Raw genomic sequence first — 17,820 nt, 5'->3', positions numbered from 1 at the left:
GAATAAACAGGAATATAGAACACTTACACATAACTATAGGTTAATACAGAGCATATTATCACTTTTTGTATGAACAGTGTGTTTTAACAATTTTTTAAGTATTTCTGCTGGCTTTATATTCTTTAAAACACAGTACAGTTATTACAACATTTTAACACACATGCAGTTTCACAAATGTTCAATTTGTACCCCAAAGATCAGCCTGCTTCCAGTAGCTGTCACAGTCCTGGGTCAGTTTCTGCTCTCAGTGAGTCTGTCAAAGCCAGCACAGGTGTGTCTTTAAAAGCCTGATACCTGCAAAAACTTAAATCTTGTTAGCAGAGCTTCCATCTCTACATTCCCATTCCCATCATCAGTGGGAAGACTTCAAATAAATTAAACTGTTTCTATCAAAGAGACATCTATCTCTGCCGCATACACCTTTCACTCAAAAAAGGTGATCGCACCTTGTACAAGAGAAGACAGGTTTTAGATTCATTCGTGACAGTATAATAATAACAATACAATAAACCAGCATATTAACCAAGAATATTGCAATGAAGTCAATAATACTATAATTAGGGCTTCCTGTTTTTAGCATTTGAAAAAAAAAGGCAGTTACTTATCGGCACTTATTGAAACAGGTACAAATTGGTTAAAACAACCCTCCCACCCACAGTAGAAACTGGTAAAAATCGTAAACAACTTAAACAGTAATGTAATATGAACAGTCCTAACACCAATAAAACAAGACACGTTACCGTATATTTACTCGTCTGAAACAAAGCCAGGCCAAATGAAGGAATCATGGAAAAAAATGCTGCACTGAACAGTCAGTGTGTCAGCTCTGTTGAAATGAACTTTGTACATCCAACTTAAAAAAGAAACATCCAACTTAAAAACATCAAGCTCCCTTTTCACCAACACAGTTTTAAAATTAATAAAGTCTTTGATTTGATTGTAGTAAATGCAGATGCATTTTTCCAAGCTGGCAGCAGATATTGAGGATCGTTCTGAACATTGCAAAAAATGTAAGATGTGTGTGTGTGTATAGCAACAACAAACCAGATACGAACTGATGCTGGAAGCCTTCTCGTGTGCATTCTTTCTCAGTAGGGGATGTTGGGAAATGGAGTTCAAAATAAAAACAAGTGGTGATGATGCTTTTATCGGTTTTATAAAAATAACTTGAACATTAAATTCGGCAGGTATTTATCAGCAAAAATATTTTTTAACTGAAAACCGGAACCCCGAATGATATTACAGTATAACAAATAAAAACATAATTTTCCGACATTGAGCATTGAACAGTATTTTTATATAATGTTAAGTGATACTGTATGTTTGCCATTCAAATGATCACCCATGCTATACACTGTTACGTTTGATTGATAAACACATTTCATCAGAAAGGAAATTGACAGGCCCAAGAAAAGTTTTAAATATATACAGTACACTAAGAAAAATAACCTAAGCTTGTTGACTCTCCATTGCCTTTTAAATTCTTTAGTAATACAGTAAATCCATGCTTTTTGCATTTTCATAGTGCTCACTGTAATTATGTGTAAAAGTACAATTGTTCAAGGTTTTCATTGACAACAGATGCGATTGGACAATTTTCAACAAATAGCCTTTCACTGTAAGCAGACATTGATAAATAGCACTTCACTGAAAGCAGATATCAAACAGGAATGAGCTTTGGTCCCTACGGCCTATTTAAAGATAACTAAAAAGCAACTGTCCTTGTCAGGGAACAAAGCCACTGTGCATTAAATCGATGCTCTCCAAATCAACAGTTGGAGTATACATTAAATGGGAAGAAGTACGATTACAAATGGAAAGTAGAGTAGATTGACAGGGCTCCGAAAATGTAATTACCTGAGACCAGGGTGGGACAAATCTCTTTGTATGATGGTGGCCATTTGACCACCAGCTTTCAAAACCTGGTGGCCAAGTAAACTTTTATGGTGGCCAACATTTTCAAACAGGGACAATATGAGGAGACGTGTATATTCTGCACACACATTGCTTTTGCATGCTTTGTTTTCATGCAATGGATGTTTTCATAAACTTTAAATTGTGGGAGGGGAACTATATACAATCGATGTGCCAGACAACTAACTACATACAATTCAAGGGAACTATATTCTGTGCATTAAATGCCAGGGACCTATTTACTGTGTGCATACAATGCCAGTGAGTGACGTATATATACATGACATGCCAATGAACTATATACATAAAATGGCAGGAAATGGAACTATATTAATCAAATGCCAGGGAAGATAACTATATACAAATTCCTGGGAAGTTAACACATTTCTTTATGTTTCAGCTATTGTCATATTTGCCTTTATTTTAACACCAAAAATGCTAGGTAAGTAAAAGAATCGGATTCCTAAAAAAACAAAACCAATGCAATTTATAGCAGATTTTACTTCTGCTCACTTTGACCTCATTATTGTAATCGCCTCTAAGCCATCCCCTCACACTGGGCTCAAGTCTCGGCTTCTCAGCTTCTCTCTCTCTCCTCCCCCCAAAGCCTACTGCCACTACTATCTTCAAAAGCAAAACAGATGTTTTATAAAAACATCTAAGCTGATCAGTCGTACTCTTGCCCAGAGTGAGTTGCCACGGATCAGAGCAAATTAGGGCTGTATTTTTGTCACAGTAAAAAATGGCTTATTTCATGGCATTTCACCTTCCAAAAATAGCATTTCTCATACCCCAACTATCCTAATCATTTAAAAGCGGTTATTATTGCTAAAGGTGCCTCAACTAGATTTCATTTTCCTTGTCAGGGTAGGAATACATTTGAATTATAATTTTTGGAGTAAATCATTGTAGACATCTATTTTTTGTAACTTTTTTTCATCATCCGCAAAAGCAAAACTTTTGCTACAAAAGATTTTTCCCAAAATTCTTTGTTTTCGAGAAGTTTCTAAAAATTATAAATTTCCATTGGGGTATGTAAACTTTTGACTACAACTGTATATAAAAGTAAAATAACAGCAGACGTTAAATGTCCCATTCTTGTACTGGACAGAGCGATCTTTAGCAGAAGTATTTTCGATCTGTGGTACAGCTGGTGTCTTTTTGGTTAAACACATTTTAAAGAAACCATGCAGCTCCATGCAGTGTGTTTAATCATTTACAGGAAGCAAACAGAACCGACTGCCAGCTTCCTAATGAACTGAATAAGGCAAACGTTTGCTGTATTTATTTTTAAGTGATACATTTTCACAGGGAAACTACATGGCAATGGGTACATTTCAAAGAAATCGTGAAATCTGTGATAACTGTGAAAAAATACAGCCTTATGGCTTGTAGCGGTGCAGCTCTGTGGCAGATATTTTTAAAAGCTGTCCTGTTATTTTGAATCCCCCTGTCTGAGCTGTAGGGCTGTACAGACACTTCAACACTCCCTTCATCCCTACTATCTGAAGTTGGGAAAATATTATCTATTTGCTTTTAATGTTTTTTTTTGTTTATTTACTCTTCCGAACCGCAGATAAAGCATAATGAATTTGCCCGGACCATAACACTGTTAAGATATCATATCTTAACAGTGCTTTTAACATCCAAAAATAAAATCAGATTACTCAGTTCAAAAATAAAATGACTTTTGTTTATTTCAATGTTATAAAAGTTCTATGCGTCAAGAAAGTCAGTAAATCATCATATATTTGCCAAACTTTAATTTTTTCACTACAGGTGCATTATTCTCACTCTCTTAACCTTTAGATGAAGCAAAAAGCACTTTTAGGGGAACTAACAAGAGCTCAAACATTTTAAAAATAACTTGGATGCAATGGAAAAACAAAACAAGACAGGAATTGGAAACAAAATAACTTCAATGGTACACGGGAGATTTGTACACCTTACTTATTCTAATTTAAACTTAAATATTTATTACCATTTACTCAACTTTTTTTTTTTTAATTCAAGTGGACTTACAGTGTCATTAATTTTCAGAGTTCACACTGTTCATGTGACTGTAAACTGAGCCAAGTGAATTAAAGCTTAGATAAATAAAGCCTGCACTAATTATCATTAATGAGTTTGTTCTCGCATAACTTGATTAAAATCAATGTGCATTTTTCTTCCCTAAGTTTAGAACTAGCATAAAAACAAAATAAAAGCAAGATGCTGCGTATATAGTCACATGTCCCGCCAGCGCCATTTAGAATTGTGCAGTTGTTGAACAGCTAATAAGTGTCTAAACATCCCCACACTGAGCTATGTATCCCATGAAAGAAGATTTGAGCTTGTAAAAAAGTTGAACATTTACCAAAACCAACATAAAAAGAGCTGCGTGAAAAATTCAAAATCACAAGGCGAACTGTTTCAGACATTCTGAAAAGAAAATATGCCCATTTAATATATAATGATATATAATCCAATGTTTTGTTACCCCCTCATATTATTAATATTGTGTTCAAAACTATATAGACAGCTATTTTGAAAGATTTCCTTATGAGAAATTATCAAAAGAAAGTATAATTTGGGATTTGTTCTTATTGAAAAGAAAAAAAAATGTGGGTATTATTCATAGTTATGTCAAATATATTTCATAGCTCTCTTTAATGACCAATCAGGTATATATATTTAAACATTTTAGGTTTACCATGGAAACAATGTATGTGCTTGGTACTCTTTCACTCCCTATCTCTGTTAATTTGGTATCGCTTACCGTTTTATTTGTAGCAGCTGTGCACCTTCTAAATATAGCTCTCATACCTGATGGGCAATTTCTGTGCCTTATTGGTATGGAGGCCAGACGTGACAGAACAGGTTGCCAGTCTATTGGAATGTAACAGTCTTGGTTTCCATGGAAGCCCTCACACAACATGGTGTATTTATAAGCCAGATTTATATAAACATTTGTGTGTAGCTTTACTGTGACAAAACAGCTTCCCCAAAAAGGACACCTGTATACCTGTATATTTATTGGCCACTAATGTGTTTTCACTATTTTTTTATTAGGGAATGCACAGTGCAAACAACAATATATTGTTGGATAGCAACGTTATCTAATAGTGAAGTTTGTAATTATGAGGAGGTGTTCAAAGTGGGGTTCAAAATAGTACTTTTTAATTACATTGAAGTAAATGGGGAAACTTCCCCTTCATATAATCTACAACTGTACAGTTTTGTTACTACTGGTTTACTACTATAATACTAAAATCAAGGAGTCATGGCCAAAACCTCAATTTTATCAAATTTATAAAGTATTCTTATGTGCTATTGTATGTACTATTTGAAGTTGTGTAACAGTCTGAAACTCAGTAGTAAGTTAACGATTATCCTTGGTAGTCGTAGTAGTACCCCACTGGCCATTAAAAATAGAAGAGCCGTTAAAATAGTACTTACAAGTAATAGAGTACAGAAATCTACTGATTTTAAAATATACTTACAAGTAATAGAGTACAGAAATCTACTGGTTTTAAAATATACTTACAAGTAATAGAGTACAGAAATCTACTGGTTTTAAAATAGGACTTAAAGTAATAGAGTACAGAAATCTACTGATTTTAAAATATACTTACAAGTAATAGAGTACAGAAATCTACTGGTTTTAAAATAGCACTTACAAGTAATAGAGTAAAGAAATCTACTGGTTTTAAAATAGGACTTAAAGTAATAGAGTACAGAAATCTACTGGTTTTAAAATAGTACTTACAAGTAATAGAGTAAAGAAATCTACTGGTTTTAAAATAGGTTGTGTGTGTCCCGCCCCTTTGCTTATTATTTGTATTATTATTTTGAAAAGCCACTTCCAAAGCCCCTTGATCTGCAGGTGATGTGAGTCAGATCCACATTGCTCAAAGCATTGCTTTAAAAAATGGACAGCATATTCCCAACAATACTTAGTTTGATACTCCTCTGTTTGGTATGCCAGTGTTTATATATATATATATATATATATATATATATATATATATATATATATATATACACCACTTGCCTTGTCCTTGTTGCTCTGCACCTATACACTTTTTTATACAGACAAAGAGAGTCATTTAAACTTAGAACTTTACTGTACCACCCTGTGATTACTTACTGTAACGCAAAGTTACAGGTTGTGGAATTAGATTCCCTACATTAAAATGTGAATAGGTATTCGGCATAAATATAGGAACACTCTCAGGACTATGATAATTACCCAGCTCGAACAATTTACGCAGAGAGCATTTTAAAGGGCTTCAAGGCGAATTAATATGAAATGTAGCTTTGTCAGGTCACTTGACACACTCCTAATGCACTCAGAGGGCACCTAAAAGACAACTGTTAATACCTCATTTGTATTGGGTTTCAGAAGGCACAATCACACTGTAACCACTCTCACTATCAAATCTAAGAGAGTATAATCAAGAGTATAATAGAAAGACAATTAAGTTGTGTTGGGGAGCTTCTTAAACACATTCATCAGAATGATATTCATATTATTTTCTGTTGTCTATGCAGGTTAGGGTTTGTTTGTACGGTTGTACGGGAGTAGCTATTACGCATGTTCATGCTCATACTGTATGTGCTTTAACATTAATTGGTAGGGATTTAGTTTGGGAATCTTTACCACTGTAAATAATCTGTTAAAACCAGAAGTAATGTATAGTTATGCATTGGCTTTGTAATTACTGTACTTGTTACGGATACTCGTCTATACTCATTACTGGGCACACACCTTTAGGCACGCTTAATGTGTGGTCTCCTGAAACTTTTTTTAGTAAGCTGGGTCCACATCTATGTAACTTTGGTGCGATTAGTTACACAAAAAATTGAACCACCAAGTTGGAAATCATCAACACATTCACACAAGTGTACTTGCTTTATTATTTTGTCAATTTGTTGTGCACCTTCTACATGTCAAACCCAAATGCCCACTAGTCCCTTAGCATATGCATTTTTTAAAACATCATTTTATTAAGATGAGTTTTTACAAAATGTTAAGGCAGCATACCATAAAACCATCCTTTTGATGCTGACTATATTGCTTCTGGTATCCAGCGTAGTTTGCAGTTTCTTGAATCCTGAGTAGTCACATTAGTTTGCAATGTTATGTTTAATAATAAATAGTATGAACATAATTAAATTCATTCCCCCCCTTTGGCGCATTGAATTGTATGTCATCATTGCTGTAAAATTGAACTTTAACATGTGTCTAGTTGTTGCTGAATTCCTGATAATATTTACATGGACAACATAACGTCACTGAGCAAAACAGAACATTGCATTTACCTTGAAACACAAAAGCAAACCAGATTTATTAAATTGATAAGTGAGTACACTTGCCATGTAGTCCTTAACATAAGGATTGTAGGTTATAATGTACCTAATGCATTTGGCTAGGAATCTTGTGGGTTTTACTGTTGCATTCCTATTAGGGTCTATATGTTCCCTAATGGGCAAATCGTGGAAAAAGTGCCCCTTCCATATCCATAGAAAAAGTATTATATGAGCAATTTCCCCACTGAGGAAAATCAGGCCCAAGGTCATCTTGAACCTTCTTTTCTGCCAAGTGTAATTTTCAGTTGTTTGCTGTGGGTTTTTTTTTTCTACAGTAAAACACCACCAAACCTTGACATTCAGTGAAGTCCCGATTGCATTCAAACATTAGTAAAGTATAAAAGTGCTAAAACACATTAGTGTAGACTATCCTGCTTGGAGAATAGCACCCTTGATATAAGTCAGTAAGGAAGCACAAGATATTCCAAGTTAAACAACAGAAAATGTAGAGCAAATATTATAAGAAAAATAAATTGTATTAACAGAAAATTTCCAAACAGAGAACTACAATTTATTTTTAGGTATATCAATACTCACTATTCAGAGGCTTTGCACTAATCCCCTAATTAATTTATAATAATACTTAGCAAATAAAATACAAATTTTGTCAACCTGTGACTCAAGCTGCTAATAACAATGTTGTATGACCTCTGAAGTTTGTTATTGCATAATTAAACAGATCGTAATGTATAAAGAACCTCATTTTGTATATTAGTGTCATTGAAGTATACATACTGTAGCAGCCACTTAACACAAGTTACACAGTAGCCTTTTAAAACATCAGAACACAATTAGAAAACAAATGCATTTACCTATTACACTATGTAACACAATTTTTGTTCCTGGGTAGTAAGTGTTATTTCCTAATTGCTTATGCCTCAAAAGTACAGAAAATGGCTATTATTCCTCACAAACTTTGCTTTTGTGACTAGGACAGTGATATTTTGAAATTTACCTATTTCCAATGAGAAAATGGGCGAATTTGTGTCTTTTCGTCAGAAAAAACAACATATGAATCCAAATTAACATGTATTTATACTAAAGTAATATAAAAATGACTACAGAAGACTTAGAAGTGAGTAGTTTTGAAGCGCTCGCCTTGCTCCTCCGAGTACGCTCCCATGTTCTCCTTGAATTTATCAAGATGAGCATCAAGGATATGGACTTCGAGGGACATCCTACAGACCATTGTGCCGTAGTTCTTCACCAGAGTCTCAACCAGCTCCACATAGTTTTCGGCCTTGTGATTGCCCAGGAAGACCCGAACCACTGCGACAAAGCTGTTCCAAGCCGCTTTCTCCTTACTAGTGAGCTTCTTGGGGAATTCATTGCACTCCAGGATCTTCTTTATCTGTGGTCCGACGAAGACACCGGCTTTGACCTTTGCCTCAGACAGCTTAGGGAAGAAATCTTGAAGGTACTTGAAGGCTGCCGACTCCTTATCTAGAGCTTTGACAAATTGTTTCATAAGGCCCAATTTGATGTGCAGTGGTGGCATCAGCACCTTCCGGGGGTCCACCAGTGGCTCCCACTTGACATTGTTCCTCCCCACAGAGAACTCAGTCCGCTGTGGCCAGTACCGCCTGTGGTAGTGCGCCTTGGTGTCCCTGCTGTCCCAAAGGCAAAGATAGCAGGGAAACTTGGTAAAACCGCCTTGGAGACCCATCAGGAATGCCACCATTTTGAAGTCTCCTATGACCTTGATGCCATCTCAGAAAAATGCAGATATGTATCCACTTAGGCAGCTGGAACTAAACTGAACTGGTGGGCTTAAGGCCCCTGTATTTATACTACTATTTATATTACTGGAAAGTTCTAGAAGTTACTCCAAGTTTACTCAGCACTGAATCTATCTGGAATGTTCTGGAAAATAGGTAAATTTCAAAATATGGCTGTCCTGGTCACAAAAGCAAAGTTTGTGGGGAATAATAGCCATTTTCTATACTTTTGAGGCATAAGCAATTAGGAAATAACACTTACTACCCAGGAACAAAAAAATATAAAAAATAATAATTGTTACACAGTGTTATGCACCGTATCTTTTATTGTTGTAAACAAGTTTTATATGTGGCTAGGCTCTATTAATATAGTTTGCATGAGTGTGACAGCTGAGATTTACTGGGTATCATGTAGGTTTTCTTACATGGTTTGACAAGGAACTAAAACAATCATTGTTATCTGTTATTATTAAAAGACTGGGGGGAGCATCAGTGTTATTGTATCAAACTCGCGGTATAGTAACAACAGCTTTAGTAGCAAGTGATTTTCAAACGGAATTTGTTAATAAAATCAATCCGATAATGCTTTGAAATTGAGTCGATGAGGTCATTAATGAACAAATTTCTCATTGATTCGCTATTATGGAAATAAGGGAGACGGCTCTCCCACTAGTGAGCAGCAGCCAAATGGAAATAAAAAATAATGGGAATATCTATTTTGTGTATAATTTGTAAACTTTATTTAATATTGTGCATTTTGTCATCCAGAATGTAAATTTATTTAGAACACTTCTCATATAAAATGCTGATTTACGATTATCTGGCGTGTGGGTAGAAATTGGACAGAACGGATTTTAAAAAATAAAAAACAAAATAAAAAATTAAACCCCGCTAATCATTTACCCACTTTCAGGGGGATATTTTTGCCACAGCTTTTAATGTGAATGTGAATCTAATAACATTTTTATTTTTTTTTATTGGATGGGAGAGTGGGTAAGCCATCTAGCTTGGCTGGAATTTATTTTCTTACGTTGACATCTACTTTTGTATGTATTTTAGCATGTATGATTGTAGGCTATAAATAAATATGTTTGAAGTGCCACTTGTGTTTGTAGTTGCTAGGTATTAGTTATTATTAGGGCTTCCAGTTTTTGGCATTTAAAAAAAAAATCGGCAAGTACTATCGGCACTTATTTTCAGGACCATGAAACAGGTAAAATTCAGTTCAGACAACTCTCCTATCCATGTTCCACAGTAGAAACTGGTAAAAATCGGTATACATAAACAACTTAAACAGTAATGTAATATGAACAGTACTAACATCAATAAAACAAGACACATTATATTCGCAGCTTGTGACACTAGTAGAAGGCATTTACTCGCCTGAAACCAAAACTAGGTCAAATGAAGGAATCGTGGAAAACAAATGCTGCACTGCACAGTGTGTCAGCTCTGTTGAAATGAACTCTGTGAATTTAAGTTAAAAAAGAAATGTCCAACTTAAACACTCATCCAGGAGCCTCAAAGCCGTGCTGCTCCATAATGGTAACAAGTACCCGTCTCTTCCCCTGGCTCACTCGGTGCACCTCAAAGAGGATTACAACAGCATCAAGACCTTGCTGGACGCCTTGAAGTATGATGAGTACGGCTGTGAGGTCATAGGAGACTTCAAAATGGTGGCATTCCTGATGGGTCTCCAAGGCGGTTTTACCAAGTTTACCTGCTGTCTTTGCCTTTGGGACAGCAGGGACACCAAGGCGCACTACCACAGGCAGGACTGGCCACAGCGGACCGAGTTCTCTGTGGGGAGGAACAACGTCAAGTGGGAGCCACTGGTGGACCCCCGGAAGGTGCTGATGCCACCACTGCACATCAAATTGGGCATTATGAAACAATTAGTCGGAGCTCTAGATAAGGAGTCGGCAGCCTTCAAGTACCTTCAAGACTTCTTCCCTAAGCTGTCTGAGGCAAAGGTCAAAGCCGGTGTCTTCGTCGGACCACAGATAAAGAAGATCCTGGAGTGCAATGAATTCCCCAAGAAGCTCACTAGTAAGGAGAAAGCGGCTTGGAACAGCTTTGTCGCAGTGGTTCGGCGTCTTCCTGGGCAATCACAAGGCCGAAAACTATGTGGAGCTGGTTGAGACTCTGGTGAAGAACTACGGCACAATGGGCTGTAGGATGTCCCTCAAAGACCATATCCTTGATGCTCATCTTGATAAATTCAAGGAGAACATGGGAGCGTACTCGGAGGAGCAAGGCGAGCGCTTCCACCAGGATATACTTTGAACGCCGCTACCAAGGACAGTATAACGAGAACATGATGGGAGACTACATTTGGGGGCTGATTTGTGAAAGTGATTTACAGTATAATCGTAAATCTCGAAAAACTACTCACTTCTAAATCTTTTGTAGTCATTTTTGTATTACTTTAGTATAAATACATGTTAATTTGGATTCATATGTTACTTTTTTCTGACTTTATGTGAACGAAAAGACACAAATTCGCCCGTTTTCTCATTGGAAATAGGAAAATTTCAAAATATTACTGTCCTGGTCACAAAAGCAAAGTTTGTGGGGAATAATAGCCATTTTCTATACTTTTGAGGCATAAGCAATTAGGAAATAACACTTACTACCCAGGAACAAAAATTGTGTTACATAGTGTTATCATTACAGAAATGGGGATTTTGAATGTGATTTCTAACATGTTTTTCAGCTTTAACATCACAAATTAACATTAACAGTTAGGGCCCTATTATTATTATTATTATTATTATTATTATTATTATTATTATTATTTATTTCTTAGCAGACGCCCTTACCAAGGGCGACTTATAGTGGTAAACATTGAACAAAAAATACATTTCAAGAATCACAGTACAAAATCGTATGAAAATCGTTTTATTATTTTCTGATTAGAGTTATTACCCTTTATAAAAAATGTAGTTAGGTTGATTTAATTGAAGTTATGTACACCGCAGGCGCAGCGAACAACATAAAACCGTAAATCTACAGGCTTATACAGTATATATACACATATATATTTTTTCCATTCAGTGTGTGCATTGATTGTTGTAAAATACTGGATTATTGTATTAATTAAAGTATGGACATTTTAACACAAACTGCAGTACAGACATATCATCTGACATTCACACGAATAGGGAGTAGGTCATTAAAATGTTGTTATTTTGGATCTAAATAACGTATATATTTAATGAGAGCGCAACAATATACATTATTATATATAAATAACAGTTATTTTTTCATGACATGTGCACCATTTTTGCAAGATTTTTAAATACACTTAAAGTAAAAATAATGCATTTATGTTTGTGTGTATAACATACCATTTAAAAAAAAAAAAACAAACATGTACCTCAATAAAATAACTTTTCATAATATTGGTACCAAGTATTGGAGTCTGACCCAGACTTATTTTTAAAGTTTAATACCCTGTCTCCAAACTCTCTTCCTCAGATCTCCGCCATTCTTCTTTGCCGTCAGCTGACAAGGAACCTGATGATATCCCAGCATGCCTTTCTTCTTAAAGGAGACCGTCTCTATAACTCCCCAATATCTCATAACAAAAGGAATACGTTTTTTTCATTTTTTGGTACAATAATACCCAAAAATAAATCGTTTATGGTTTTGTGTTATTCAGTGTGCCTGCGGTGTATAAGTTCAATTAAATCAACCTAATTTTAAAACAGTAAAAACTAAAATCAGAAAATAATTTTCATATGGCCCTGACTGTTAATGTTAATGTGTGATGTTAAAGCTGAAAATCACGTTCAATATCCTCATACCGAATACGGACAAAATAAATAGTACTTTGTTTAAATTTCCAGTGTTATTGCAAATGTTATCCCTTTATGAGAGATTGCTGATGACCTTAGGAAAAAAAATGATACATTATACATTGCATCAGTTGGTGCTGTATCTGTTTAGGAATGCAGAATGTATCTGACCTTTTTTGGAAAATGTATTTCCAATTTAAGATTGTATGTTTTACTGGGAAAATAATTATATAGCAATTTGTTACAAGTTTTAACAGTTTATTCAAAAAACCCAAATAAATTCCTAATTAAAAGGATTTTGTATGTTTCTTTTTTACTTCAACTTATTATTATTATTTATTTTTTTTCGTCAGGTTCATTAATGTGAGTAAGAGCTTCATGGGGTGCCTGGAGTCTTCACTTCAGTATACAGCTTGCACAACTGATTAAAGATGCCCTGGTGTTAATTGCTTTTTGTTAGTTGTTGGATCAAAACTGTATTGATGACTGATATGTTGCTAATAAGTTCTTAAGTAATGAAAAAGCAGCCTTTACTTCAGAATAGGGGCTGCAAAAGTCTTTATTAATGACCTATATGCTTCTAATAAGCTCTTAATTAATGAAAATTAAACCTTCACTTCAGAATAGGAGCTGCAAAATGCTTTACTAGTGACCAACATCCTCCTAATAAGCCCTTTATTGGAAAGTCCACCTCTGGGATAGAGTGTTATCCATGCATGGTCCACTTTGTTTTGCTGCTTTATTACCAAGGTATTAATCATATACAAGCAGTTAGTAGGACCTAATATGGCCGGCCAAGAACAGTCTTCACTTCAGTATAAGGCATGCAAATCCTTTATTAATGTCCAGTAACCTTTTAGTAAGGCATGTTTGAGAATAAGCATAATAAGTACCTAACAAACCCTTATTAGGAGGCTGTACATGATGTATTATGTGCTAATTAGTCACAAATAAGTATATAATAAATCAATAATATGTAGTACTTAAAATAAATTGTTATCCAAATTTATTACGTTGTATTCTCAATCATTTAACGATGCATGATTTAATTGTTCAGTGTTTCATTTTCATTGTTGTATCCAAAATAAGTATGTAGAAAATTTGCATGTGTGTAAATGTTACATTTGTTGTATGTCTTACTGTGAAATGTTTTTTTTATTAAGTTAAAAACACCATAAAGGTGGAACACAATGGAGAGAAAAAAATTGCATATTTGATGGAGCCATGATCTCGATTAGCTGCAGAGTTTATTTCAGACAAACATTGCATTAAGTTATTATGCTGAATGTAAGGACGCTAACCCACCGAGATTGTTGAGAAGTGTTGCTGTTTTGAATTGTTTAAAAAATAAAATGTGTAAACTCAAGAAAAAAAAAGAGGGCTGCTGTCATTTTCTTTTAAGGCTGCAACATAGGCAGTGTTGTTTCTATAGACAGGAAGTAAGTGCATTTATTGATACAGATGGATTTCCCTTTGAGTGCTGTTATCTGGAGTTTACTGTATTTCATGCTTTATGTTTAATTTGAGAAAATGAAGACCTATGAACACCAGTACAATAGCCTACTTGGTTAGAAAAAAAAAAATGGAACCGGTATTAACTGGTATTTCATTTAGTTTGAACTGGAACGGAACTAAATCAGCCATTCTGAACTTTCGGAACCGAAGCCGAAAATTCCGGTTCGGTTCGGAGCCAAACCGGAATGGAAAAAAATCTGGTTTGAATCCCTGATAACAAGTGCTCTGGCTTTTCTGTTGCATACCATATGATGGATTGTTATTGCTGTGTTACCTGTTTGACAATGTGGGCAATAATCCTTACACTATCAGTGTCACAGTAGTCTTTGAGCTCAGCTAATACAACAAGATGCACTCTGTGAATTCCTACTTACATCCACTTTGAAAAAACTTTATTTAAAAAAGTATATATATTAGTTAATATTCGGTTTATTTGAGGATTTTTTTCAAGGTTATTCATTATGTCTGTGTGCACACGTCGTGAAAGTTTAATTTCATTTATCAAAGAAAAATAAAGACTGGCATATGCTTTTTAAAGGTGTTTTAGTGTTGGTATTTCAGTTATTTTTTGTATATTTTGGGGAAGGTGTGGGTTATAGTATTACTATTTCACTGTCTTATAGTATAACTATTTCTCTGTCTGTGTATAAACAAGAGGTAAAATGTACTGCTACTCCAAACTTGTTAATGAATTTTATTAAAAGCCAAGCAATAGTAAATGTTGGCAGTCCTGTGGGGACAGTGCTTCCATCTTAACAAAGGTAAGATATATTTATTGAGTTTCTTGAGGTGTCTTCAGTTGTTTTTGTTGTGAAATGTCTCTGATGTGACTCGTAAAGACTTTAACTCGCTATTTGTTGCACACAAAGAACCTACTGTTTTATTATACATAAAATGGTATACTGTTGCTTTTTATAGAAAAGTGATAGTATATCATTCTGTAACAGTACACAGCTATTTATCTTAACAAAGGTAAGATATATATTTAGAGTTGCTTGCGATGTTAAAAAAGCTATTTTTTATATTGTGCCATCAGTCGCCCTTTTCCTTGTCTGACTGTCTGTCTTCTCTCTCTCTCTCTCTCGCTTCCCACAGCAGAGGCTCCCGTGGGGTCATGTGGTCGTGCAAGGGGCCTGTGCAGCAGCTGATGTTGTTGTTAGTGTCTCTTTCTAGTCTTGTTGGTCTCTCCTTTCTGATCAGTTTGCCTGTCGTCTCGTTCTGACACTTTACAGAGCCTGCAGCTCTCGCCCACTCTTGGGGCTCACCAGCTCTCCTGAGGTCATTACAATAGAGAGAGAGAGAGAGAGAGAGAGAGAGAGAGAGAGAGAGAGAGAGAGATCTCAGCAGAATGTATGTGGTGGATTACAAAAGTTATATATCTACTTCAATATCATTAGACTTTTGTCCTTTATCTAATACCTGCCTTAAAAATAACATACTTTATAAGCTTTTGAGTTAACTTTTGTATTGCAATGCATTATAACTCAAATGCCTAATAACAAGGGTGATTTTCTTGCAGCATTTACTGTAATTGGACTGTAATTGAGAATACATATTTTTGTTTTATTTATTTATTTATTTATTTTGTATACCTATTGGTTTCCTCAGCATCCTGTAGGAATCCATACATTTGTTAGAGCTCCTGTTGCCTAGGCAACAGATTACCCATAACAATGGCACTCCAAACAGCATGAGCAGAATCTAAGAAAAGCATATTCTCAGATGGTTGGCTATCACTCCACACACGGCATCCTTCCTTGGGATGTTTAGAGTGTGACCTCCAGGGTCCTTGGGTGAATTACGTGTTCTTTCAAGCACAGGTGTCTTGCTGTGTAGAGAGATAATGAGCAAGTGGATAATCCTGACAGGCCCAAGTTTATTTGCCTGCCACTCCTGGCCTGTGCTGGTATAGTCAGGATGTGTTCACTTTCTCTCTGTCTGAGATGTTGCTTTTCTTAATGGCTTCACAGCAAGAGTCCGTCCAAAGAGCACTTTTCTCAGTGGCCGAGGTGAGACCATGACCTAAATCACCATGAACTTAGAGGGGCTGGAGATGATAGCAGTCCTGGTGGTGATTGTACTATTTGTAAAGGTTTTGGAACAGTTTGGGATACTTGAAGCAAATATTGGTGGTAAGGAAAAAGCTTTTCTTTAACTTATATCAGTTTGTTTCTTCTCTGTAACCTGAATTATGTTGATATGTGAAGTAAATTACATTTAACTTAAACTTTTTTCTAGACATTGTGGATTATATTAGTAAATGATTAGTGACTCAATGTAGCATGTTGTTTAAATAACCAATATTAAATATGTTTTACTAAATAACTGATCAGTGAAATGCATTGAAAAAATGCCCAGCCTGGAATTCACAGTGTTTTTTGCAGGACCTAGATAATACTGCTTTCTGAAATTCTGAGTAACAATTCTTCAGTGATAATGACAAGCCAGACCAAAAAAATCCTATTTGCATTATTGAAGCTGCATTTAAATTACAATGTACAGTTTGTTGTGTGAAAAAGAAACATACAGAAGCTGTTGTGAAGTGTTGGAATCAAGTTGAAGCAACAGGCTGCTAAACAGTTGTTTTGATATGCCAGTGCAATATTTGCTTGACATAGTATTTTTTTTTTAATTAAGTTTAGCTCTAAGCAACTTAGAAGTAATATAATTCAGCAGGGTAAAACATTCTTTGTAATATGCTATACACAATCTTCAAATAATATACCTTAGAAGGGAAAAGGATTTGGCACAGCACAGAAAAAAGCTTGTATTTCTATTTAATATATCTGATTTGATAGTTTGAAACCTTAAATTTCTGTTATGTTCCACAGTCTGTTGTGTAATGGTCAAAAATGTGATGGAAATAATAAATTAGCCTATTAACAGATTTGTAAAAGCATACTTCTGCATAGTCTATTGGGGGCTTTTTGTAGCTTAATTCTGTTAAAAATGCATCTTAATCAGTGAATGTGATACTCATGTTTCCAAAAACATCTTGGGGAAATTCCATTACTTCGGATAGAAATGAAAAAGAGAAAAACATGTTAAGTCAATAATTTACCTACTTGTTCATTCTTATAATAGGCTCAACCTCAGGCCTGTTTAATGTAGAAATATGTGCAAAATGAAAAGAAAGTTGATTAAATATTAAATATACCGTATTCCTTCGAAATTAAGATGCAGCCCAAATTTCCCACCCTGAATTTGAGAAAAAAAAAGATCAAATAAATGTATTTACAAAGATACAGTTTGCGGCTGTCTGGTGTCATACAGAGCATTACAGTTATGTGCTGCTTCTCATTTCCAGTCGTGATTACTGTCACCTGTTTTTCTCTCACTTTGTGAACTGTGGTATTACGTGGCATGTAGAAAAATATGAGGGTCTGATCAGCATTTCCAATCTGTCCAAGCTGGTACTGTTTGTTAGAAATGCTGATATTGTAAACGATTCTCCTTGAATTCCTCAGGAAGCTAATGACGCTTCTTTGAAAATGGCTGCTTGTACATCTTGGATGATTTGA

The 17,820-nt window shown here is 35.2% G+C and overlaps 1 protein-coding gene across 5 annotated transcripts in view; it reads left to right on the top strand.

Annotated features, from left to right (window-relative positions):
- Positions 1-17,820, top strand: part of LOC117408327 (Kv channel-interacting protein 4) — a 375,835-nt gene that overhangs the window by 213,511 nt on the left and 144,504 nt on the right. Inside the window, exon 1 of one of the 5 annotated variants that reach the window (XM_034013227.3) lies at positions 16,149-16,431. The exons of the other annotated variants lie outside the window; for them this stretch is intronic. Within the exon in view, the coding sequence (XP_033869118.1) occupies positions 16,332-16,431 (100 nt within the window). The 5' untranslated portion in view covers positions 16,149-16,331. Of the gene's footprint in view, positions 1-16,148; positions 16,432-17,820 lie in introns of those variants that run through there. 5 annotated transcript variants of the gene reach the window in all.

This window comes from Acipenser ruthenus, chromosome 2, assembly GCF_902713425.1.
Source record: "Acipenser ruthenus chromosome 2, fAciRut3.2 maternal haplotype, whole genome shotgun sequence".
Lineage (NCBI taxonomy): Eukaryota > Metazoa > Chordata > Actinopteri > Acipenseriformes > Acipenseridae > Acipenser > Acipenser ruthenus.
The sequence above is the reverse complement of the archived record's forward strand: the minus strand, read 5'-3'. Positions and strand labels throughout refer to the sequence as shown.